Consider the following 25,692-nt stretch of genomic DNA (forward strand, 5'->3'; position numbering starts at 1 on the left):
AGGATCAGCAACATTCCACAAACTTAACCCAGGCCGCAACAACAAACTGCAAGCTAGCTTCGCGGGCTGACACCCACGGACCCTTCAGCTGTCACCGCTGCCGGCACACCTGCAGCACCGCCAAGGACCCAGCGCAACCCGCCCACAAGAACACAACCGAAGTGTCTACAATGCATCCTCCTCAACGTCTGATCCCTCCACAAACACGCCACCAAAATCTGGGACCTCTTGAACAGCACCACCCTGGAAGTGGCGTTCTTCACCGAAACCTGGACCAACACCACCTCGGGACCGGACATCGCCATTCCCCAAGGGTATAAGATCTCAAGGAAGGACCGCCCAAACCTCCCGGGAGGAGAAATTGCCATGGTCTACAAATCCACCCTCCGCCTGAGCACACTCCCCGACGAGCCCACAGACCTGATGGAACATCTACACTTAAAGATGTTCAACCCTACCACCACCCTCCAAGGAACCCTCCTCTATCGACCCTGCGGACCATTCACCAACTCCATCATGGACATCATCTCCCCGAATGCCATCGCATCCACCAACTACACCCTGCTGGGAGACTTCGACTTCCACATCGACAACCAACTGGACCCCAACACCGCATCCCTCCTGGACAACCTCCCCAACATTGGACTTTGCCAGATCGTGACTGAGCCCACGCACTCAGCAGGACACACCCTCGACCCCCTCTTCACTACAGGAAACTCCATCACCTTCAGCCACACCACCCTTCAGAACACCCATCTTCCACAGACACCAGCACCTACTCCCATGAAGAAACTGGACCAGAATCACCGACAACCGGCTTACCTCCTCACACAGCAACTCCGCCCCAACTATCGCAGAAAACGACGACCCCAACACAGCAGCTCGAACCCTGCACAGATGGATCTCCAACAGCACCAACACCATAGCCCCTCCTCAAGAAAAACACCCACGCCAAGAAAGCCAGATGGTTCACCTCCGAACTTCGAGAGTCCAGACGCACCTGCCACCGCCTCGAACAGACCTGGAGGAACACCAAATCCACAGAAGCCCACAACCACTTCAAAGCCGCTACCAACGCCCACCACCAACTCATCAGAGAAACAACAAAAAAAGCGATTGAAGCCAGCATCTCCACACACGCACACAACAGCAAAGAGTTCTTCAACATCATCAAGGAGTTCGCCCAACCGACCAGCCAGTCGACTGACATTCCTCCCTCACAAGACCTCTGCAACAAACTCGGCACCTTCTTTCACCACAAAATCAAGAGCATCTACGTCCACTTTGACGACAACGAACACACGAAACCCCCACCAACAAACCCCAACACCCAGAAGCCAACGATCGACAGCTGGACAGCCCTCACCACCAAAGACACACTGAAGACTATAAAGTCAATCCACTCCACCCACCACATCTTCAACAGAGCCGCCGACACCATCGCACCCATTCTCCGCCACACAATCCACTGCTCCCTGGAGACCGCCTCGTTCCCATATGACTGAAAACACGCAGAGGTCAACCCCCCTCCTGAAGAAACCCTCGGGGGAACCCACCGACCTTAAAAACTACAGACCCCTCTCCCTGCTCCTGTTCCCTGAGAAAGTTATTGAGAAAGCCATCAACAGCTAACTTGCCACATGGACTCCTAAAGATAGAGGAGAAGTGGCAGCGGGTGTGTCCGCAGGAGATCACGTCTCGCGAATGGGAAAAAAATACATGAGTGTGCAGAAGGTGTCTGTATGCAATCTATTCAAACAAATCCAGTATAACATGGTACACATGACCTATCTCTCACCCAGGCGGCTTCATGTCATCGACAACTCCAGGGATCCACACTGCCTTAGATGTCACCATGCCCCGGCGGATTTCCCGCCTATGGCGGGGACCTGTCCGATAATTAAGACGTACTGGAGGGCGGTCCTAGAGCACTTGACTAGAATTACAGGGTGGCACATTGACATGGATCCGCGCCCTTGTCTTCTGGGTCTGAGTCCCCGAGATCCTAAACGTTAGACTAGTAGGCAGTTTCTGGGCCTTGTTATAGCTAGACGGGGCATCGCGATTCACTAGTTAACCCAGCAGGGGCTCTTACTGGCGAAATGGAAAACAGACTTAAAGGAGTGGGCTCTGGCCAAGGAGGGGCATATGCGTGCCACAAGAAGGGATGATAAACTACCTGAGGTATTGCTGGCGTGGGGGGTGATGATTCAGGGAGTAACTGGACAGGCCTCACAATCCACGCAGGGGTCACGAGAGGGGACGACTGCCAGTGGGGGGGCTAGCCACGAGGAGAGGAATGTGGAGACCCCTAACGAGCATTGAGATGCATGGACCTCTACTTAGACGGACCCGGCAGGTTGGGGGAGGGTTGTTTAGTTTTGGGGGGAGGTTGGGAGAGTTGTGGGTAGGGGTTAGGTGGATTACAGTTAAGATAATATGCCATGATACAAAAGCAACAAAGTAAACCGTGAATGCTTGGACAACGTCCAAAGGACTGCGAATTGGACTGTATTCCTGAGTTCATTGTTGGGCTGGTTCAATACCTCGTCTGAGGTAGAAGTGGTATGTACTTGTATTGGTATATGAACGTGATATGCAGGTTGAAAGAAAAAAGTAATAGAATTTTTTTTTTTAAAAACAGCTAACTTGCCACATTCATCGAAGAGCACAACATCCTCGACTCCTCCCAATCCGACTTCAGGAAAAACCACAGCACGGAAACCGCCCTCCTTGCCGCAACAGACAACATCCGCACCCTACTGTACAACGGAGAAACAGTAGCCCTCATCCTCCTCTCTATCTCTTAGCGGCATTCAACACAGTATCCCACCGCACCCTATTACACAGACTTCGCGACGCAGGGATCCAGGACAAGGCCCTTGACTGGATCCACTCTTTCTTCTCTGGCAGAACACAGCGGGTCAGACTCCGCACCCCCCTTTCCTCTCAGACCCTAAACCTACCACCTGCGGAGTCCTCAGGGGTCCTCCCTCAGCCCTACGCTCTTCAACGTCTACATAGCACCACTCGCCCCCCATCGTCAGAACCTACGTACTCAACATTGTGTCATACGCAGACGACACCCAACTCATCCTCTCCCTATCCAACTAACCCAACACCACCAGACAACTTTCAAGAAGGCATGGAAGCCGTTGCCACATAGATGAAAAACAGCTGCCTACAACATAACACCAACAAGACGGAAGTATTTATCATGGAACACCTGGTGGCCCCCCGCCCTCGGAAACCCGCCCACCCCCACGGACCACGCACGTAACCTGGGAATCATCCTGGACTCCGAACTCAAAATGGACCGCCAGATCAACTCAGTCTCGTCCTTATGCTTCCACATCCTCCGCCTCATACGTAAGACCTTCAAATGGATCCCCCTCAAGCACAGAAAGACCAGCACTCGCCCTCGTCACAAGCAGACTCGACTACGGCAACGCACTCTATGCCGGAATAAACAAAAACCTCACCGCAAGCTACGGAACATACAAAACGCTCCCGCAAGACTTGCCCTCAACCTGCCAAAACACTGCCACATCTCCCAGCACCTGTGGACACTCCACTGGCTCCCCATCGAGGCAAGAGTCACCTTAAAGATGCTCACCCACGCACACTAGGCCTTCCACGACACCGGACCAGCATACCTTAACAGCCGACTCAAATTCCATGCACCCTAAAGGACCCTGCGATCAGCCCAGCTCTCCTACGCTGTGGTCCCATGCACCAGAAAAAACAGATCTGGAGGCCGCTCCTTCCTCGCTGCAAAGTCCTGGAACGCCCTTCCGCTCCACCTCAGACAACAGCAATTCCCATCTTCTCGACTGACCCCCCCCCCCCCCCCCTCCTTGATGAACTGGAACCTGCGCACCCCCCCCAGCGCCTTGAGACCCTTATGGGTGAGTAGCCGCGCTTAACAAGCGCATGATTGAGTGCATTACACATGAAAACCTCTGGCTGATTTGTTGACGTGTTTCTTCTTTGACCGGTTTTTGTTCAGGTCGATGCCAAAGGACTTGACAGAGTTGGATAGTGTGAGAGAAAAGATTAGGGCATCCAAATTCATGAGACCATCTTGGATTGGTAGAGGTTTGTTGTTTTTTGGGGAGAAAAGTAGATCCGTTTTTTAGGGGTTCAACTTTAAATGGTTGATTAGTGTGTCGTTTAGATGTAGGATGTCACTGGGTGATTTAATGTTGTAGTAGAGTAGGGTGTCATCAGCATATAGGCAATATTTGACCCCTGTTTGGTTCAGGATAAAAGTAAGGGGTTCCATGAAGAGATTGTAAAGGGATGGGAGGAGAATTGAGCCTTAGGGTACACCAAGTGGAACTACTGTAGGTTTTGAGAGACCGTTGTTGATTTTTTTTATTTGTTGCAAGCAAAGTTGCAGGTAAGATGTGAACCATCTTAAGACTGTGCCATTGATACCAGTGCTGGTCTTGAGTAATGCTGGGTATCAAAAGCCGCAGATAAGTCCAGTAGGATTAGGAGGCATGTGTCCCCTTCATCTAAGGATCTGTGAATGTCATCTGAAATATTAAGCATAGCAGCTTCTACAACCTTTCACGAATCCTGATTGGAAGGTGTCATGGAGGTTGAATTTGTCTATATTGGTTGAGTTGCAGTAGGACGCACTGCTCATTTTTTTGGCTAGGAACGGAAGGTTGGTGATGGGTCTGAGATTAAGGTCATTTGGGTCCACTACTGGTTTTTTGAGTATGGGTGTGATTTGACATAGTTGGAGTCAGTCGTTACATGGCCTGGGGAGAAAGATGTGACGTTTTTTTGTCCTGAATGGGGTGGTGATATGGTGGAGTTTTTCCACTTTTGTGGATGGGAGGTGATCAGTAGTGTGGGATGTGGACTTCAAGTTCGCAATTATATTGAAGACTTCACTTTGTCATAGGTTTGAAGTCAGACCAATTATCATTGTTTTTCAGTTGAAGGAGATCATAGTTTACATTAATTTTTCTTGGAGCTATTGGGTCATTAGTTAAGTCTGGAGGTGGGTGTTACCGTGGTGGGATGTGAGTCAGTAGGGAGGTTGGTAGGGATGTCCGATTTGTGACTTGGCTGATGGACTGCTCAAATTTTTGCTACTATCAGTGAAGAAGTTAGAAATTCCATCAAACAAGTTACTTACCTTCGGTAACGATGTATCTGTAAGAAACATTAGTTAGTTAGATTCCTCACCTTAGAATATCGTCAGGCTGGATCCGGAAAGATTTTTCGTCAGCAATACGCCTTGCGCGTCGCTAGGCGTCGTCTGCGGCTCCGAGTCTGTCATTGGCGTCGTGCGCCGGAATGACGTCGTCTGAGTACTTAGACGCCGCCCTCGCGCGCTGACGTCGGTTCTTGTACATAGCTTTCCGCGCCAGGAATGCAGAGCCATGCAAGAGACTGACACTGGTGCCAAAAAATCTAGGGCCCTGAAAAGGATAGCCTTAACCCTAGATGTCAGTTCGCAAAACGGGGAGGATGGGTGGGTCGGTGAGGAATCTAACTAATGTTTCTTACAGATACATCGTTACCGAAGGTAAGTAACTTGTTCATCTGAAAAACACGTTAGTTAGATTCCTCACCTTAGAATAGATACCCCAGCAACACCAACCCCGGTGGTGGGTCTGCGAACCAAGATCACACCAGAAAGTCCTGGAGAACAGAACGGCCAAAGTAGCCATCTCTCCGGACTTGGCTGTTCAGGCAATAGTGCTTGGCAAACGTGTGCAGTGAAGCCCACGTCGCCGCCTGACAGATGTCCTGCAAGGGAACTCCCCGGCCCAGGGCAGTAATAGCTGCTGTGGCCCGGGTGGAATGGGCCCTCAACCCAACAGGAGGGTCCTTTTTTGCCAAGGAGTAACAAAGTTTAATACACAACACGACCCACCGTGAGCTGGTCTGTTTGTGTACCGCTTTCTCCTTCTTAGCTCCTACGTATCCAACAAAAAGTTGGTCGTCCACCCGGAACTGTTTGGTGCGGTCCAAATAAAAGGACATCGCCCGTTTTGCGTCCAGACGGTGGAGCCTCTCTTCCTCTTTTGAAGGATGCGGAGGCGGAAAGGTGGGCAACGTGACAGATTGCCCGATGTGAAAGGGGGTCACCACTTTCGGTAGAAAGGAAGGACGAGTCTGGAGGACAACCTTGTCCGGATGAACGGAAAGAAAGGGAGGCTTAGATGATAGAGCCTGGAGCTCACTCACCCGTCTAGCCGAGGTGATAGCTACCAGGAAAGCAGTTTTCAGGGTCAGAAGACGAATGGGACAATTGTGAAGAGGCTCAAAAGAAGCGCACATCAGAAAGGTCAGAACAAGATTCAAGTCCCACTGAGGCATTACGAAGGGGACAGGAGGGAACATGTGAGTAATGCCTTTGAGAAAACGTGAAACAACAGGGGACTTGAAAAGAGAAGGCTGATCAGGAAGCCGTAAGAAGGCAGAGATTGCAGCAAGATAACCTTTCAAGGTGCCCAAAGCAGAGCCCTGCTGGGCCAAAGAAAGAAAGAGGAGAACCTCAGAAAGAGGGGCGGAAAGGGGATCCACAGCCTTTGCTGTGCACCATGCCACAAAGTTGTTCCACCGGCAGGCGTATACCGTCTTTGTGGAGGGACCCCTGGCTGCCAGAATGACGTCAGACTTCAGGAGGCAAGTCAAATGGCATCAACTGCCGCCGCTCAATCTCCACGCATGGAGGTGGAGGCTGGACAGGTTCGGGTGGAGGACCGTCCCCTGCTGCTGCGACAGAAGGCCCTCCTGAAGAGGCAGTCGTATCGGGGGATCGATGGACATACTGAGTAGCTCGGGATACCACAACCTTCGTGCCCAATCCGGAGCCACTAAGATAACTTGGGCCTGGTCGCGCCTGATCTTCTTCAGCACTCTCGGCAGAAGTGGTATAGGCGGAAAGGCGTACAACAGACCGCAACTCCACTCGCGGCGAAACCGTCTCCGAGCGAGTGCTGCCTTGGAAATTCCAACGTGCAGAACTGCTGACATTGCGCGTTCTCTTCGGTGGCAAATAGATCTAACCAAGGCTCTCCCCACTGCAGAAAGAGACCTTGCGCCACGTCAGAGTTCAGACGCCATTCGTGATCCATCATGCACCGGCGGCTGAGTTCGTCTGCTCTGGCGTTCAGAGAGCTCGCCAGATGTTGAACCACCAGGGTGATGCCCTGGTGTTCCAGCCATGTCCAGAGGCGCAGAGCCTCCTGACAATGGGTCCACGACCCCACCCCGCCCTGTTTGTTGCTATACCACATGGCGGTGGTGTTGTCCGTGAACACCTGCACGACACTTCCCCGGACAGAGGGAAGGAAGGCTTTCAGTTCAAGCCGGATCGCGCTCCGCTCCAAAAGGTTGATATGGAGATGAGCCTCCGCCGGAGACCGGAGTCCTCTGATTTCCGCCTCTCCCATATGGCCCCCCCCCCCCCCATCCCAGGAGAGACGCGTCCGTCACTACTACGTGCTCCGGTTGGGGTAGGGAGAGGTATCTGCCGCTGACCCAATCGCGGTCCGTGAGCCACCACTGCAACTGGTTCGCAGTGCCCTCCGAGATCAAGACCTGGTCGGACAGGTTGCCTCTGCTGGGCCCACTGAAACTTCAGGTCCCACTGCAGAGCCCGCATTCGCCACCTGGCGTATTGCACCAACAGGATGGAGGAGGCCATCAGCCCCAGAATCCGCAGCACCAACCTGACCGAAACCCAGGATAGAGGCCGAAAGATGGGAATCGGAGCCTGAATATCCCGGACCCGCTGTTCCGGAGGATAAGCCCGGAACTGCCCGGAATCGAGAACAGCTCCGATGAAGAGGAGCTTCTGGGAGGGTCTCAGGTGTGACTTTGGCACGTTGATGGAGAACTCCAGCAAATGCAGGAGGTTGGCCATAGTCTGGAGGCGGGAGACGACTTGCTGGGGCGAGCCCGCCTTCAACAGCCAGTCATCGAGATAGGGGAAGACTGGAACCCCCGATCTGCGCAGATGAGCTGCGACCACCGCCATCATTTTCGTGAACACCCGAGGGGCACTGGTGAGGCCGAAGGGGAGCACAGTGAACTGAAAGTGCTCCTGACCCACTGTGAACCGCAGGTAACGCCGGTGGGCCGGCAGGACGGGGATGTGAAAATAGGCGTCCTGCAAGTCCAACGCTACCATCCAGTCTCCAGTCTCCAGGGTCGAGGGCAGCCAGAACCTGAGCTAAAGTTAGCATCTTGAACCGTTCCTTCCGGAGGAAGGTGTTGACGCTCCTGAGGTCCAAGATAGGGCGTAGACCCCCTTTGCCCTTCTTGGGAACCAGAAAGTAGTGGGAATAGCAGCCATGGCCTACTTCTGGGCCAGGAACGCGCTCGACGGCCTCTTTGGCCAAGAGGGCCGTAACTTCCTCCCGCAGAAGATTCAAGTGATCCTCCGATATACGGTGGCACTGCGGTGGCATGGCTGGAGGGGTCGTCTCGAAAGGGGAGGGAGTAGCCCCTTCGGACGATTTGCAGCACCCACCTGTCCGAAGTGATGGATCGCCAGTGGAGCAGGTGATGGCGAACTCTGCCGCCCACTGGCGTGGAATGGGCCTGAGAGCTCTGACTAGGAGGGCTTTGAGGCGGATGCTGCCGGGGTGAATGTAGACTGACCGGCACGTTGTCCTCTAGTACAGCCACGGCGGAACCCACGTCTGCGTGCAGGTTGGTTCCGCGGCCGGTGGCTAGGCGGACGTGAGGAGGCGCTCCTTCCTTGGCCACGAAAGGGGCGAAAGGCGGAAGTTTGCGGCTGTGGGGCCGAAAGACCCAAGGACGTGGCCGTAGCCTGGGAGTCCTTAAAACGAGCCGGCGCACTATCCTCCTTCTCCCCAAAAAGGCAAGTGCCATCAAAGGGCATATCCATGAGGGTACTTTGAACATCCCACAAAAAAGACGTGGACGGCAGCCAGGCGTGGCGCCGGAGCGCCACCGTGGTGGAAATCGCCCTACCCAGCGAGTCCGTGGTGTCAAGTCCACACCGTATGGCATGTCGCGCTGCATCTCTCCCGTCAGCAAGTGCCTGGGAGAGACTTGTCCGGGCCTCCTCCGGACACAGGGGCAGCACATCCTCCACCGCGTCCCACAGAGAGTGGGAGAAACGGTCCAAGAGGCAAGCGGTGTTTAAAGACCGCAGGCCCAAACTCAGGGAAGAGAACCGTTTCTTTCCGAACTTTCCAGCCTCTTGGATTCCCGATCCGGAGGAGCAGACGGGAAGAAGGATTGGGAAGTGGAGGCCTGGATAACCAAGCTCTCGGGGGTGGGGTGTTCGGACAGGTAACTGGGGTCGCCCAGAGCAGGGTGGTGGCGCCGGGCCACGTTCCGCTCCACAGGAGAAACTGTGGAGGGCTTGGACCAAGTGCCCTGCAGAACGTCGACGAGGGCCTCATTGAACTGCAGCAGAGGCTCTGTGGAGCTTGCTGACGGTTGAAGCACCTCTGTGAGGATATTAGTCCTCATGGCCACAGCAGGCAACTCGAGCCCCAGGGCTTCGGCCGCCTTGCGCAGCACCACTGAAAAAGCTGCACCTTCCTCTGAGGCCACAGCCGGAGGAGAGCTGAAACCAGCGTCCGGTGAAGTGTCCAGACCACTGGCCTCCCCCAGTTCGTCTGCCCAGTCCTGTGAAAGTTGGCCCTGGATGGGCATAGGGTCCTCAGACCCCACCCAGTCGTCCCCGTCATCCGATTCCTGATAAACAGGAGGAATGATCGGAGCCGGACGGTACATGAAACGCTCATCCATCGGCGTTTGGTGCGGCGCCGGGTCCGGACAGGGGCTAAACCAGGGAACGGCGTTGTCCAGAGACGGCGCCGGAGGTGGAACCAGTGTCGGCACCGGCAGAGGAGGCATCTTGAGGTCGACCGGCGCCGACAAAGATCCAGGCCTGGATCCCTCGGGGACCTGCGGCGTCGGGACCGAAGTAGTCGACGGCGCCGGGGCCGGAGCCGCCGGCACGCGAGGTCGCCCAGTCGAGCCCACGGGGCCCGAAGGCACGCTGGCGGGGGGTCTACGGCGGAGCCAAGTCCCTCATGGCCGAGAGGAAGGCACTGACCTCCGCAGGAGTCGCGTCAGTCCCAGGGACCGGCGGGTATGGAGACGGACGCGGCTCCAACGGAGCCGCGGGGGTGGGACCACCCTGACCCTCGGCCGAGTCCGGCAAGGGGAGTCCGGAGAGCGGTGTCGCCTCTTGGACTTCTTCGATCGCTTTGACTTACCCGAAGACTTCGAGCCCGACGAGCGATGATGATGACTGCGGCTCTGCGACCGGTCCTTGGACCTCCTCCTGGCCCGGGACTGTGAACGGCGCAAAGCCGAGTGCCGAAGCTTACGGGACCGCTCCTGCCTAGCCTTCGAGGTCCAGGCCTGACAATCGGGGTGGACGACTCCCCGTCGTGGTCGGCCCCCAGGCAGTAAAAGCACCGGCGATGGTGGTCCGTCACCGACATCAGTCGATGACAAGAGTCACAGGCTTTAAACCCAGGCATCCTACCGGCACCAGAGTAGAGTCGACAGAAGGGGTAAGCTCTTCCCGGATCGGCGCTGTCTGGCGCGGAAAAAAGAACTGACGTCTGCGCGCGAGGGCGGCGTCTAAGTACTCCGTCATTCTGGCGCATGACGCCAACGACTGACGCGGAGCCGCAGACTACGCCTAGCGAGGCACAAGGGATATTGCTACAAAAATCTTTCCGGATCCAGCCTGACGCCTGGGGATATTCTAAGGTGAGGAATCTAACGTGTTTCTTTCAGAAACAGCATTCATTGGTGGCTGTTATCTCGTGTGGAGAGGTACGAATAGATTAATTATGTTGAAGAGCTCCCTGAGTCAGTTCTTTACAATGTCAAGTGAGTTGCAAAAGAAAATGGCTTTTTCTCTAAAAATTCCTTTCCTATAGGAAAACCATGCAGTTCTTGGGAGTAAAAGGTACACTGTAGAGGGTTTTTGTTTCCATATCCTTTCTGACTCTTAGATCTTAACAAGAGGAGACAACTGAGTTGAACAATGATTTCGATTGGGTTTTTCTATCTTGTTTTAGTTTGCGTGGTGGCACTTGGTCAATAACGTCAGTCATCGCTGTATTCTAGTGGGCGGTGAGGTCATCAAAGGCGTGAGTGAAAGGTTAATACTGTAGTTGGGCACAGATCCTGGATTCCAATTTGGATATTGGGATTTGTTTGATGTTCCTAGCCCAGTGTGTAGGTTTGTTGGCTGGGTGGGATCTGAGGTGTCTTGATATTAAAGATTATGAAATGGTGGTCTGACCAGTCGATGGGTGTGACGGATGAAGGTGAGACAAGCTTATTTTTTCGTTATTATCGCACCTAGAGTGGAGCCTTTTATTATGGGTCTGTTCATTGCAGAGTTGTTTGAGATAGTGTATTTCAAGATGGTTTGTAAGGTTACAGACTGGTGTCTTCCGAGTTGTTCCAGTGAATATTGAAGTTGCCCATAAACATACGTAACATTAGTGACTGTATGCAGGCTGCTGAAATCTTCTTTGCAATTTAAAAAAAAAAAAAGTTTTAATACATGGTCACATGCCTTATGGAGTCTCCAGGACCACCCAAGTTATTGTGGTGATTAGCTTGATCAGCATCTTTATTTCATTCTGGATTTTGGTGGTTTGTGCTACTTGTGCCACGGTTTTCAAAGCCTGGTCAAATTTTCCAAGTTAATCTTTGCACACTAAATTTCTGACTCTTGTAACCTATAATCCTTGTACATTGTATCAGAGAATGTCTTCAGCCTTTTTTGTTCTGTCAATTCCTTCCTTCAGGGAGCAGATCAATCGAGTCAAGGACTCTGATGATGTCCCAATGGTGTTAGTGGGCAACAAATGTGACCTGCCCTCAAGGACTGTTGATACAAAACAGGCACAGGAGCTGGCAAAGAGCTATGGAATTCCCTTCATTGAGACCTCTGCCAAAACAAGACAAGTGGGTATCATAATGTAACTGCCATACTTGATGGGCATGGTCACAAATGTAGAGCTCTATGGTGTTATCTGTGAATTTTAAGATGCAATTTTGATAACTCTATTTTATCATGGTACACATTTCACGTTATTCATGCTGGGTCCGAATGAACCCTCAAACAAATACACTGAATGTACTTATGGATATTAATGAACTTCGTCAAAGAACAACAATATGGTGTGTTGCAGGCTTTTCATTTGAAGTCATCTCTTTTTACTTTACCTTATTAAAAAGCACTCCCTCTGTTTCCCATGCTGAACAGATATAAAATAAGCATTTTTGCTGCTCTGAAATGCCAACTCGCTCGAAACTACCAGCACCTACTTTGCTTTTACCTTGCTTGCTTTGTTAACTTTTTGGCAAATCATTTCTGGTTGCTGTTTAAAATAGAAAATTAAGTAATACAGCGAGAAATTGGGTTACTGATGGACCAAGGTGAAACTCTACTCGAACAGCAAATCCTGTCCGGGTAAAACACAAACAAACCCCAACCTACTCCTGTGCTACCTTGCCGCAAAAGCTTCCCTCCAAGGCAGTATGTAAAATATGAATGCAGCACGCAAACAGTAATAAAGCTAAAACCCCCCAAAAAATCCAGTTTAGAAAAATAGTTAAAACATTGTTTTTTCTACTAAATTATTTGACATCAAAACCACAAAAATCCAGTCACTAAAACCGGAAATATACAATTTTAAAGGTTTAAGTAAAAATAAAAACACAAAGGACCGACTGGTTATCTGGTAGCACTGGATCAGGACAAAGTCACATCTTCAGTCCAACCATGATGGAGTCGACCAGTGACCAGGTTAGGCCCGCTGAACAAAGTACCAGAAATCCTGGGTGTGGAGCAAAATCCTACAATGAGTATGCATCGCACAGTGGTGGTTCCTATGAGCTGTGGGGTTGCGATGTGAGATCCTGCGTTGATTGTCATGCAGCGGCAGTTCCTATGGGGGTGCAATGCGAGGTCCTGTGTTGAAGATGTCATGCTTTGGTGATTCTGAATAGCAGGGGGTGGTCCTGCGCTGAGGATGCATAGCACCGCGGTGGTTCCGATGCGGAGCTGGGACGAGTTGCTTGGGTTCTACCCGAAAGACCCCCCCACACACACACTTTAAGGTGGGGGGGTAAGACTCTCAGCTGGCAGAGTCCATGTTTAAGGTGGTTGGAGCCTTTTCTGTACCTGAGGTCCTGCTCAGGAGGCTGTCTTGCTTGTGCCTATCAGATAATACAGCTCCTACACGATAGCTCAACACCCGGCGCAGCAAAGACTTTAACACAAAACAAACACCGCCTTTAGAGAAGGGTTTTATTTTACAAAATGCAAGGACACTCTCTCTTTAGAATAAGGCTTGGGGTTTTATTTTACACAATGCTCTGTAACAGAAAGGCTTTCCCAGATGCCAAATGCACAAGATTCAAATACACAAAGATATATATGTTTATATGCAAGTAATAATAACACACTTGGTAAATATAATGCATGAATAATACTGATGAATAAACAAGCAGCAAATGAAATAAGACGAGACTCAAGCAAATATACTGGACAGCCTGCAAGAGATCAGAAAGAGGTGTGTGTGTGTGTGTGTGTGTGTGTGTGTGTGTATATGTATATGTATATGTGTATATATATATATATATATATATATATATATATATATATATATATATTCACTTAAAAAACCATAGGTTTCACACAAGTTATAGTTAGCTGTACATTTCACTCGTAAAAAAACCAATGAAATTCCACGTTATAGTTAGATCAAGTAACTATAACTCGCGCACCCGCAATCCACTGCTGATGTCACATATTACATCACTCATGACATGGTCAGTGACATCACTCATCACATCAATGATGACCTCTCAAATGACACATTGTGGATTGCGGTCGCGCAAGTTATAGTTACCTGATCGAACTATAACGTGGAATTTCATTGGTTTTTTACGAGTGAAATGTACAGCTAACTATAACTTGTGTGAAACCTATGGTTTTTTAAGTGAATTTGTACGGTTTTTTAAATGCTAAGTTATCTATTTATAAATTTTTGCGCGCGCGCTGTGGGCACTCGGTGCGCTTCGCGCACCGAGCGCCCACCTGGCGCATTTCGTACCGTGCACGCCACGCCATTTTTTACTAAATATCAATTGGTTTTTTTCTCCCTTGGGGGTCCTTAGATTTATATATTAAATGTGATTGTTAATTTTTTTTATTTTATCTTTTTTTAGCGTACGGTAAGCTTACCGTACGCGCACTCGGCGATTTTTTTTTTTTTAATTATTAAATTTATTTTTCATACTTTTTGGTCCGTTGTGAACCCCCTGACGAACGCTAGGGGGTCTGCAACTCTCTTCGTTGCCCCCTTTTCATGTTATCAACCTTTGTTTCAGTGCGAGAGACAGAAAATGGCGGCCGATACTTCCTGGTTTCGACCGATTCGAATGTTTACTTTGATCTAACAACCAATCAGAATCGCGCTTGCGCACGTCACCGTACACGTACGGTAAGCTTACCGTAAGCGCACAGAGCGCGCTTACAGATATATATATTGATTTAAATGCTATTTTCTCAGAAACTACTGAACAGATTTACACCAGACCTACAAAAGGCACTTCCTTGACCTGCGGACTACCTCTCTGCCAAATTACAAGTAATTCTGTTCAGCTGTTCGGGCTGTAGCTGTGTCTAAAGGTCCTATGGAAAAATGCATGGGGAAAACGCGTTTTGGGACCCCCCTTTTTTCTCAGCCCCCGCTTGACGAATCACCCCGAGACTTTCAGGGTAGGAGCGGAGCGTAGCGCCCCAAAGTTATTCCAAATAGAATGTTGCGGATTTCCTATGGAAACAGGGTCCTAACTATAACTATCTACTGGCGACCGCCAGTAGATAATATAAATATATATAATATATAATATATATCCTACTGGCGGTCGCCAGTAGGTAGTTATAGTTAGGACCCTGTTTCCATAGGAAAACCGCAACATTCTATTTGGAATAACTTTGGCGCCGGTCGACGAATCCTCGCGAAATTTTCAAAACTAATGGGGCGCTACGCTCCGCTCCTACCCTGAAAGTCTCGGGGGGGATTCGTCAATCGGGGGATGAGATAAAAGGGGGGTCCCAAAACGCGTTTTTCCCATGCATTTTTCCATAGGACCTTTAGACACAGCTACAGCCCGAACGGCTGAACAGAGTTCCTTGAAATTTGGCAGAGAGGTAGTCTACAGGTCAAGGAAGTGCCTTTTGTAGGTTTGGTGTAAATCTGTTCAGTAGATTCTGAGAAAATAGCCTTTAAATCAATATATATATCTGAGCCAGCTTACGGTGCGCTTACCGTACGCGCACGCCATTCTGATTGGCTGTTAGATCTTAGTAAACATTCGAATCGGTCGAAACCAGGAAGCGGCGGCCGCCATTTTCTCTCTCGCAGTCTGAGAGGGGGTTAAAAAACAAAGGCCAAAAACATGTAAAGGGGCTGTTTAGACCGCTCCTAAGCACCTAGCCATGTTGAGGGAGTCCTCAAAGATCCCCCAAGGCCAAAAACGGAATTTTAATTTTTTCGATAATTTCGCCGATTACGCTTACCGTACGCGCACGGTAAAAATTAATTAAAAAAATATATATATCCATACTCTCCCCACCTCATGTGCAAAAGGTGCCCGAAGGGCACCTTTTGTGCATGGCACTTTATTTTTATGAAAAATCAAAATATTACCTTTCACAACGAAGCGCATCATATGTCCTCCATGTGTGCACGGTGCGCGAAGCGCATCGTGCGTACATGGCCCATCTAGCGTAACGTGGGCGCGCACCGCGTGCCCACCGTGCGTGCACGGCACTAACTGCGTAAAGTTGGCGCGCGGTGCGCGAAGCGCACCGCGTGCTCACTGTGCGCACACGGTGCGCGAAGCACACCGTGCGCGCACGGAACGAACTGCGTTAAGTGGGCGCGCACGCCACGAATGGCGTAAAGTAACTTAGCATTTAAAAAACCGTACAAATTCACTGAAAAAACCATAGGTTTCACACACGTTATAGTTAGGAATTAGCATTTAAAAAACCTTGCAATTTCAGTGAAAAAACCATAGGTTTCACACATGTTATAGTTAGCTGGAAATTTTACTGATAAAAAAACAATGAAATTCCCCCGTTATAGTTAGTGCAGGCAACTATAACTCACGCGACCGCAATCTTCTGCTGATGCTAATACTGTATTTAGACACTTATTTGCCCATGTCTTCTTCCATTAAATTTTAGCTATACATATATTACAAATATTTTTTTTTCATAAAGACACATATGTCATCAGCAGAGGATTGCGGTCGCGTGAGTTATAGTTGCCTGCACAAACTATAACGGGGGAATTTCATTGGTTTTTTATCAGTAAAATTTCCAGCTAACTATAACATGTGTGAAACCTATGGTTTTTTCACTGAATATATATATATATTAGATGATTACTTTGGATGTGCACCTCCACTTACTCCTACATCACAAAGAAAACACCAACTGATCAAAGCCACTGGCCAAACATCACAATGGCAATAACCAAAACTCAATACATCACCTGGTGCAAACACTGCATCTCAGACTGGGTAAGTAAACGGCTGTGATTGAGAGCCTCAGCAACCAGAGTTTCACTCCCTGCTCAGATTCCAAACTGCCGGTTTCTGAGTCTGCAACCCTCAGCTTTAAACACACTTGAAGGTTCAGGAAAGACCAGGGAGGACTTGGCCTAGCAGTTCAGTCTGGACTGTTCCCATGGGGCACAGGATCAAGACGGATTTGCATATGGCTGGGTCCAAACTGGGGTGGCGTAGTGGGCAAAAGAACAATGGATTTAACCCAGATCTTTTGAGTGGGGGAGAATGTTTGCATTGTCAGCATTCCGTCCATCATTTGTTTGCTGTAACAATTTGCTCTTGACTTATCCTACCTCTCGATCAGGGAGACTGCTGCAGCTTTGGGAGAACTCTTTCTTGTTGAGATCTCTTTGGCCAATCGATATAATGCAAAAATGAAAGCAGCCCTTTCCAAAGTATTTGTTGATGCTTGCTATATTGGCATCCTCAAAATAATCCACAATGTATCTAGCTAGAAGTCAATAGCAGCGAAGGCTCTTATGAACAATGGTAACATTTTGATATATGAAGCTATCAGTCCATTCTTTTACTAGTCATTAATATATTAACTTTTGTCAGATCCCGTGGGGCAGGAGGAACCAAGTGCAGGGAATGGCTACTGGGCCCCCAACCCTGGTAGTTGAGGATGTTTTCTTTTAGTGTCCTGGGAATGACTGTCCTACTATGGCTATGCAAACGGAGCACCCTTTCTATATTTGAATCTGGGAGTTGCAAAGAAACCTCTCGAGGACTGCATAGGGCGGTAGTGTCAGAGGGTAAGAGTGGTGGCCTTCGCAGAGCTGAATGTGATAGTGAAGGAAGACACCTAGAAGCCCTACAGACATAATTGTATCCAAATTAAGGGTGTTTAACAGAAAACAGGGGGAGAAATGTATAGACCTTTCTCCAATACATGTTCTTGCACTCCTGGCTCTTTAAATCCGCTCTCTGTTTGAGGTCGATAGGACAACAGGGTTATCACCTTCCGTCTACAAGCAAACTGATCTCCATACAATTTTACCTGCTTTCACCATTTCCAGATCAAGGAAAAGACTGTTAGAAAAGTGAGAGAACAACATATTGTTCTTCCACAACATTTCTGCAGGTTCTCCACAAAAAATGTAGGGTTCTACTTTGCCTCTGAGTTTCTAAGATCCAATAAATAATACAGTTGTAGCTACCACTTAAAGCTTTTTTCCAGTGGCATAGACGAGCAATCACAATTGAATTGATAACCGAGGCAAGGAAGATCATACACATGAATGATGTAGGTGAAATGTCCAATAACAAGAATCAGAGGCATTCTCTGTTTTGGCTCCAGCAGTACTGTGCAGAAGGGTCACTCTAAAGCACAGCAGTACCATACCCTAATCTGCAATGATGGAGGAAGACGAAGGAAAGGTAGAGCTACATGAACTATGATTTAGTAGCAAGGAGAATGAGCTGTGTTGATGCAGTCCAAGGTGCATCTGAGGATGGAGGCTGAACCGGAGTGGAGATGGCTACATGGTCTGGTTTGATGGCTAGGTTGGGTAGGGTCATAATTGTGTAAACTCTGCTCCGATGAAAAGGGAGCTAGTGGCTAGGGTCTGAACTTTACCTTGTACATGACTAGCTCAGGGAAGGATTTGGTCTTCATGTCCTTTCAAATTAGAAGTGAAGGTATTTTTTCATACTGTTTGAAATGATGAGGCTGTGTTTGCTCAAGATGTATTAAGATGTACATGAGGCTACGTTAGTGCACAAGTTAACAATTGCTTGGGTGGCAAGTCATTTAGAAGACATAGGAGATGCAAGCCACATCATATTCGCTTTCAGTGATCAGTGGTTATCATTGCATCTTTAATAGCTAAAGACATGGCGTTGGAATTTGTCGATATGCCCACAAAGGCATGTATACACCAAGTAGTTTTAAACATCGGAAGCCTGAATGCTTCAGCCACCAGGGTTCCTTTCTTATTATCAACTTGCAGACTAGCAGCAAATATTTACCTTCAAGGCGCACATCTTCAACATAAATATGTTTTGAATTTGCTGTCTGGACTGCACTTGCCCCATTAGCTAAGTCCACATCTACAGTAATCCGGATTAAAGTGACCTCTTGATACGGGGATCCTTGTTGGAGAACAAGGGTTGATGCCTGGTTCTCTTTGGTAAATTGAGAAGGAAGGTCTTGTTGAGTCTTGATATACATGCCCAACTTGGGGCCAGCAAATCTTCATCCAATTCACCCTACTGAAGACACTTGCCAGAGGCCCTGTATTGGGAGAGGATGGGATTGTGGTCCTAATCAGTAACCAGGATCATTCAAGCCAAACCTATTGAACGTATATGGGTATTGCTTATGTTGGCAAGAACACAGTGGCTCGATGACATGGCACTGGTGGGCTCTTGGAGGGCCACCCACCCAGTGGAAATAGTGCGCCTGTTTTTCAACCTCCTCTAAATACAGCACTAGAACTGATAACGTTTTCATAGATGAGAGTCAAGATCATGCTGTGTAAGGCTCAGCATAATATTGCATTTTTACTGAACTACACTCAGATTACATATATTGTGTTTAAGTGGGATAGTACCGTCTATGCTATTAACAATGGAAACTAAATGATGGTCTTCAGATAGGCCACATATCTGAAGGAGGGAGTTCTTTGTTCTTCTGCACCTACATATTGATTAGAATGAGTTCAAAGAACCGCGTATGCACATGTTATGTTAAAAAATCTTGTAAAGCGCAACGTATACCTGGGGGTGTCTTAGCGCTAGTCAGAGTGCAGAGCAAGTGTTGAGAGAGAAACTACTGATTAAAAAGCCAGGTCTTTAAGACCTTCCTGAATTATAGAAGGGAGGGGGCTGCTCTGGGAGAAGATTCCATTGTTTGGATGCTCCTACCAAGAAGCTGCTTCCTCCCCTTTTTTTTATTATTTATTATATCTAATGGTGGTTATTTTGAAAGATCCCAATGATCTCAGATTTCTGGTGGGGGTCTACCAGGAGAAAGCTTTTTCAGAAAGAGTGGTCCAGAGTCATGAAAGGCTTTATAGGTGTTACACAGATTTGAATGTAATCCTATTCTTTCCATTTAGCCAGTCAAGATTAGTTATGGCAAGAAAGACAGAGTGATGCCCGGGTAGTCTTAATAGTCGTCTTGTGGCTGTATCCTGCAAAACCTGTAATTTGTTGACATATTGGCTCAGCAGGCCGTTGTGGAAGCCATTGCAGTAGTCCATTTTAGACAGTATTGAGGTGAAGATAAGTCTTCCTGTCGCTGACTGGGAGGAAATGTAATATCTTTCTACGGGTGTAGTAGGAGGATGAAATCACTACATTAATTTGTTTTCCTAGATTTAATTCATCATCCAAGATGATCACAAGACTCTTGGCTTTGTTGGTGCGAGCGGGGAGAGACCCCATTTTTGCTGGCCAACAAGATGCTGACCAGAAGTTGGGATTGTTTCCAAGAAGGATCACCTCGGTCTTCTCAGAATTGAGTTTAAGCAATGTCTGCTCATACAAGAATTGATTTGACTCCTACAATTCTGGAATCGTTGGCTAGCATTATTGGATTTATTAGCAGTGGAAAGGACGATTTGCGTGTCGTCCGCATAGGTGATCGAGAAGCCGATGGATTGAATGAGAGGGGCAGGTTCTGCTACGTAGATATTAAAGAGTAGGACGGAGTGATGAACCCTGTGGAACTCCACAGGCCAACGAAAAAGATTTGGAGAAGAAAGTGTCTATTTTGACAGTGTTTTCCCTATCGAGAGAAAGGATGCAAGTAGTTTTAAGGTTGGCTTATTTATGCCTATTCCAGACGGTGGATCAAGATAGAATGGTCGACCGTGTCAAAGGCCGCCGATAGATCTAACCGGATCAGTGCTGCCGATCCGCCCTCATCCAGGGTAAACTTTAATTCATCAGTGGCCTTCATGAGTGCAGTCTCGGTGCTGTGTTCCGATCGTAACCTAAATTGAGTGGGATCGAGAATTATTTTCTTCGATGAACTGATTCAGCTGGGTGTTCATAATCTTTTCGATTATTTGAGGGAAAGGGAAATCTGGAAATTGGCCGATAGTTAACCGGATCTCCCAGATGGAGATTAGGGGAGATTAGGTTTTTTTAGGAGTGGGAGAATGGATGCCTTTTTTCAAGAAGCCGGGAAAATACCAGAGATAAACATGGAATTAAAGCTGTCCGTGAGTTTAAAGCCTATTGTATTTGAGATAGACCTATGCAAAAACAGTTGATGGACAGAATGCACAACAATGTCATACGTTCACCCTAGTACAGAGATCTGGGCCTAAATCCATTGTTTGTTGGCTCGCCATTCCAGTTTGAACCCAGTCATATGCAAATCAGTCTTGACCCTGTGCCTCATGGGAACAGTCCAGCCCGAACTGCCAAGCCAGGTCTTCCCTGGACTGGAACCAAGCATCCTAGGACCGGTTTCAGGGTTTCATCCCTCTTCAGCCAGGATAGCTTGATTCCAGTGGCATGGAGAGCACGGGACTCGCGTATGAGCATACCCATCCCACTTTGGGTGACAAATGCAAAAACAGTTGATGGACAGAATGCAGAACAATGTCATACATTCACCCCAGTACAGAGATCTGGGCCTAAATCCATCGTCCAGCCCGAACTGCCAAGCCAGGTCCTCCCTGGAAACCGGTCCTAGGATGCTTGGTTCCAGTCGCGGGAGGACCTGGCTTGGCAGTTCGGGCTGGACTGTTCCCATGAGGCACAGGGTCAAGACTGATTTGCATATGGCTGGGTTGAAACTGGATCGGCATGGTGAGCAAAAAAACGATGGATTTAGGCCCAGATCGCTGTACTGGGGTGAATGTATGATATTATTCTGCATTCTGTCCAACTGTTGTTTTTGCATTTGAGATAGACTTAAGCACTGAAGAAGGGCATGGATCATCTGGTGAACTGGATTTGATGGTATGTACAAGATCCACCATTTGCACTATTGTGACTGGGGAAAAGGTATTGAAGACGGCCAGTGAAGAAATGCTATCAGAGTAGCCATCTAAGCCACTACTGAAAGCAGGCAGGTTATTGTTACAGGAGTGAGCAAACAACTTAAAAAATTATTTTGTTTCTGAAGTACTGAGTGATAATGCAAAAGGACTGACTAATCCAGTCTCCTTCTCTGGTTAGTTTATTACCTGCTAAAGTTATTTTGCAGAGTTTTTAGAGGATTCAATTTGCACCATGTAGTATGCCGTGTTTTCCTTAATTAGAATGGTTTTGTATTTAGATAGGGGATAGTTTGTAAATTCCTCTCTCGTGTGAGTCGTATTGGGCTCTCCATTTCCTTTCTTGACGTCCACAGCTTTTTTTTCTATTCAAAGGGCTTCAGAAAACCAAGGATCAGATGGTTTATTCCTACTAGATTGAACCTATTTCAATAGGAACAGTCTGCGAGAAGGCTGTGTTTAGCCAAACTGAGTACTCCTGAGCGGCTAACTCCAGATTGCTCACCAGAGGTGGAAATTAATTAATCAGTACTTGTTTGTTATTTTTTTTTAATCTAGGTTGGACCAAGCCCTATACTGGCATGAATTATGTCTGTTATTTGGAGCTTGGCTAACTTCAACATCCTTAAATGGCTGAATGATCCGACCAGGATAATGGAAGCACTTTGAGGAAGGAAATGGCTTGATTATCAGAGAACAGTGTCTCCAAGGTATGGCCAGCACTGTGGGTAGGTACTTGTATTAGTTGAGGAAGATCCAAAGCATTCAAGATATCGAGTAGAAAGGTGGTGTATTTGTCCACCAGAGATTCTAAGGGGAAGATTGAAATCTCTGCGGACCGTAAGATCAGTTTTACAGATGTTGTCCTCCAGGAGGGAGCTGATTGAATTTAAAAATCTATCTTTGGGATCCTCTAACTTTGAATTGACAAAAAAAAAAACCTTTAAACGATACAACTTCAGTCTTCGGTCAGGTTGGTCGAAGATTTGACTAAGATTGTCCCAATATAAAATGCCCAGACCACCTCCTCCTTTTAGCGGGCGGTCTTGTCTGTGCAACCTATATCCTCCAAGGGTTGCAGTTAGAAGTTCAAGCATTGATGTATTATTAGCCTGGGTTTCAGTAATGAATGTAATATCTGGCTTATGGGAGTCAGTCAATTCTGCCATTTCTATGGCATGTTTTATTAATGAGCGAGAGTTCACAAGGATGCAGGTGAATGTCATAGGAAGATTTTTAAAGTGGACGCCAAGGCCCTGATCGTGAAAGCTAGACTGAGAGAAAGTTCCTGTGAGCTGAAATCCACAGCTCTTACAGCCTTCGCTGTTATCTAGGCATAGCGAGGTCATGTTAGAGTGGTTACAATTTTTTACTCCCCTTGTTAAAAGTTTAAAGTTATTTACCCAAGAAGATGATTAGGTTTGAGGTTTCTGGGATGAAACTAGCAGGGGTTCCGTCACTGTACGATCTGGGTGCAAACAGGCGTGCCTTTGGCACGCCCACTGTGTGCGTCCGCAAAGCAGTGTGCATGATATAGGCACCGTGGGGGGTAAGCAGACACCTAGACTGCTAACCCACCCAAGATGCCGTCTTGCGGGAATCCCAGAAGGGCAAGGAAAAATGGCTCCTTTCTGCCGCTGAGGAGAAAGGCAAGCGTGAAGACTCTCACCCTCCCTGAGTCAGGAGTGGTATTGTAGGCAAATAAGCAGGAAGAGACCTCGAACGTAAGCGCAGAGAGCAGTAGGCGCACTTAGGAAACTAGACAGACACCCAGCAACAAACAGTGGTGTCCACAGAAAACCATGAAACAAATTAAAAACCCCTTAACAGTACACCCTGCAACACGGAGAGGTGAACCCAAACTCCAAACCCCCACGCAGATACAATGGTAAATAAAAAGTAAGCGGGCAGCAGCAAAAGCTTACGAATCACATGCCCTCATCAAAATTGTAACTCCAGATTCTGGGTTTGAGATGTCAAGTTATGGGACTTCAACCCTATAAAGTGTAATCTGCTTTTGCTAGAGTAGGTCAAAAGAATAATGAAGCCTTGAAGCCAAGTTGGCCTCAGTGCTTAATTTGAGCCGGAGCTTTCCGGTGCTCTGCACCGAATTGTCAACACCTCACTTAGGGCAGTCTGCCACAAGGTGGCGCTGCTCATGTTATTTAGAGATGAGCAGTATAACAGTTTGTCGTAATGAACTCAAAGCTGGTAGATATATTTAAGAGGTATTTATTGGAAAGATCATATGTCCAATAGATGAACCCTACCAGGAGCAGCCAGCATGCTGCTCAGCCCCATGATAACTGTGGCTTTTCTCAACCAGCACCCAACATTCCGTAGTGCATCACAGTACATAGGCATTCTACTAGAAGAGCAAGGGGTGAATAAAGGCATAGATGGAAATGTACAATAAGCAGGATACAACATACCTCCTTTTCTCCCATCACAACAATATACAATGAAACTCAAGGAATGGAAAAATGATGATCTTTACCTACAGACATTCCCACTGGTCAGACAGGTGCGACAGGAGGCAACAGACAGCAGAAGGGTAAAATATAATGTTAAGCAACTGGACTTGAAGATGATAAAAACTCATAGTGATACAGAGAAGAGAATGAATTACCAAATAAAATTGACTCATTCCGTCCCTGTATGCAACGATGTAAAACAACAAGACTAGAGAAGCGAAAAACTCATATAATAGACTTGAAACTAGATTGAACTGCTATCCCACCAAGGGAAAACTGCAAAATTGAAATTGAGACTTTTGAGAACGTACAAACTGGAAAACCTTGAGCAGAAAAACCTTGACAAACGTTCCCAAATTGACATACATTGAAATGTGCAATCCCAGCTAGGGAGAACTGCACAAATAGAAATTGAAAACATCGAATAGTTTAACTTTGCAATATCTCGTGAAAGTATTGGTCAAATTAAAATCAAGTAATGTTGCACAAATTCAAATTGAGAAAAATAGAGTAATTGAACCTTGTAAACCTTACAAGGGAATGTTGCACAAATTGAAAATAGAGGATAAAGGCATACAAGAGAATAAACAGTATGTAATAGATCTTTTGAAAACGTGTAACTTTGAGAAAGAGCAAACCCGGACAACCTCAAGCAGAGGTCACTTGACATGCACAAGTTGAGAGGAAAAAAAAAAAGAGGCTCGAGTAATGTGTTACCTGGACAACCTCATGTAAAGGTACACCATTGAATTAGAGCGAAATTACACACATGCCATGCAATCTTGCAAGAAATAATTGAGAAAACAGTAACCACAAAACGTATAAAAGGCACAACCAAAATGCACAAAGCGAAACACGCCCAAATACAATTTGTGATAACATTTGACCTGAAACGTAAAACCAAGTCCAGGCCTGCATGTACATTTTTAAAAAAAAAAGAACAAAAGAGTAACACTAGAAGAATGTGCAGTGAAATTTGAAACCATACATAATCAATTAATAGCATTTTAAAATTGAGGAGTACCACACTGCACATAGTGAAACACTGGAGTCTAAAGTAGATCCAGTTAACAAGAAACATAATGGCAGGAAAACAAGTCTTTGACATAGTGCTAGAACATGAGGTAAACCGATGTAGAACTTGTGCTCAACAATACAGTGTCCATGTAGAGTTGATAGAGCAGCTAGAGATGTGTGGCAGAATCACACCGATACTTACAGTGCGACACTGCCATTATTTGAAGAAAACTTTGTTGAGGGAGAAGATCGTGAATGACAGAGGGGACCAAGATCTTGATGTTATACGCCAATACTGAGATGGTAACATGTTACCAGACTTATGTGCCGGGTGGCTGTAAGGCCAGCCGCACACCAAAACCTCTAAAAACATTTGAAGAAGGTGTCACAAAAGGAAGAGTGGACAACGTCACCGGGATTGCACGAAGACTTCGATGGAAACTGGCAAAAGGGTAATAGTGCACGCGCAGAGGTGCACATGTTTTGAAAAGTTGCACGCGCCAGGGGAACGCCGTGCATGCCTCGAGAGGAATTTTCACAAGACGTTTGAACTGCCATAAGCACAGGGGAAGTATGGGGCCCATAATAACATTGAAATTGAG

General features: G+C 47.6%; 1 protein-coding gene across 1 annotated transcript in view; it reads left to right on the forward strand.

Annotated features, from left to right (window-relative positions):
- The window catches only part of LOC146809488 (GTPase KRas-like), a 194,178-nt gene that overhangs the window by 153,017 nt on the left and 15,469 nt on the right, over positions 1-25,692 (forward strand). Inside the window, exon 4 of the mRNA XM_085616336.1 lies at positions 11,796-11,955. Coding sequence (XP_085472462.1) covers positions 11,796-11,955 — 160 coding nt within the window. The remainder of the gene's footprint in view (positions 1-11,795; positions 11,956-25,692) is intronic.

Source organism: Triturus cristatus, chromosome 7 (assembly GCF_964204655.1).
Source record: "Triturus cristatus chromosome 7, aTriCri1.1, whole genome shotgun sequence".
In the NCBI taxonomy this organism is placed as follows: Eukaryota; Metazoa; Chordata; class Amphibia; order Caudata; family Salamandridae; genus Triturus; species Triturus cristatus.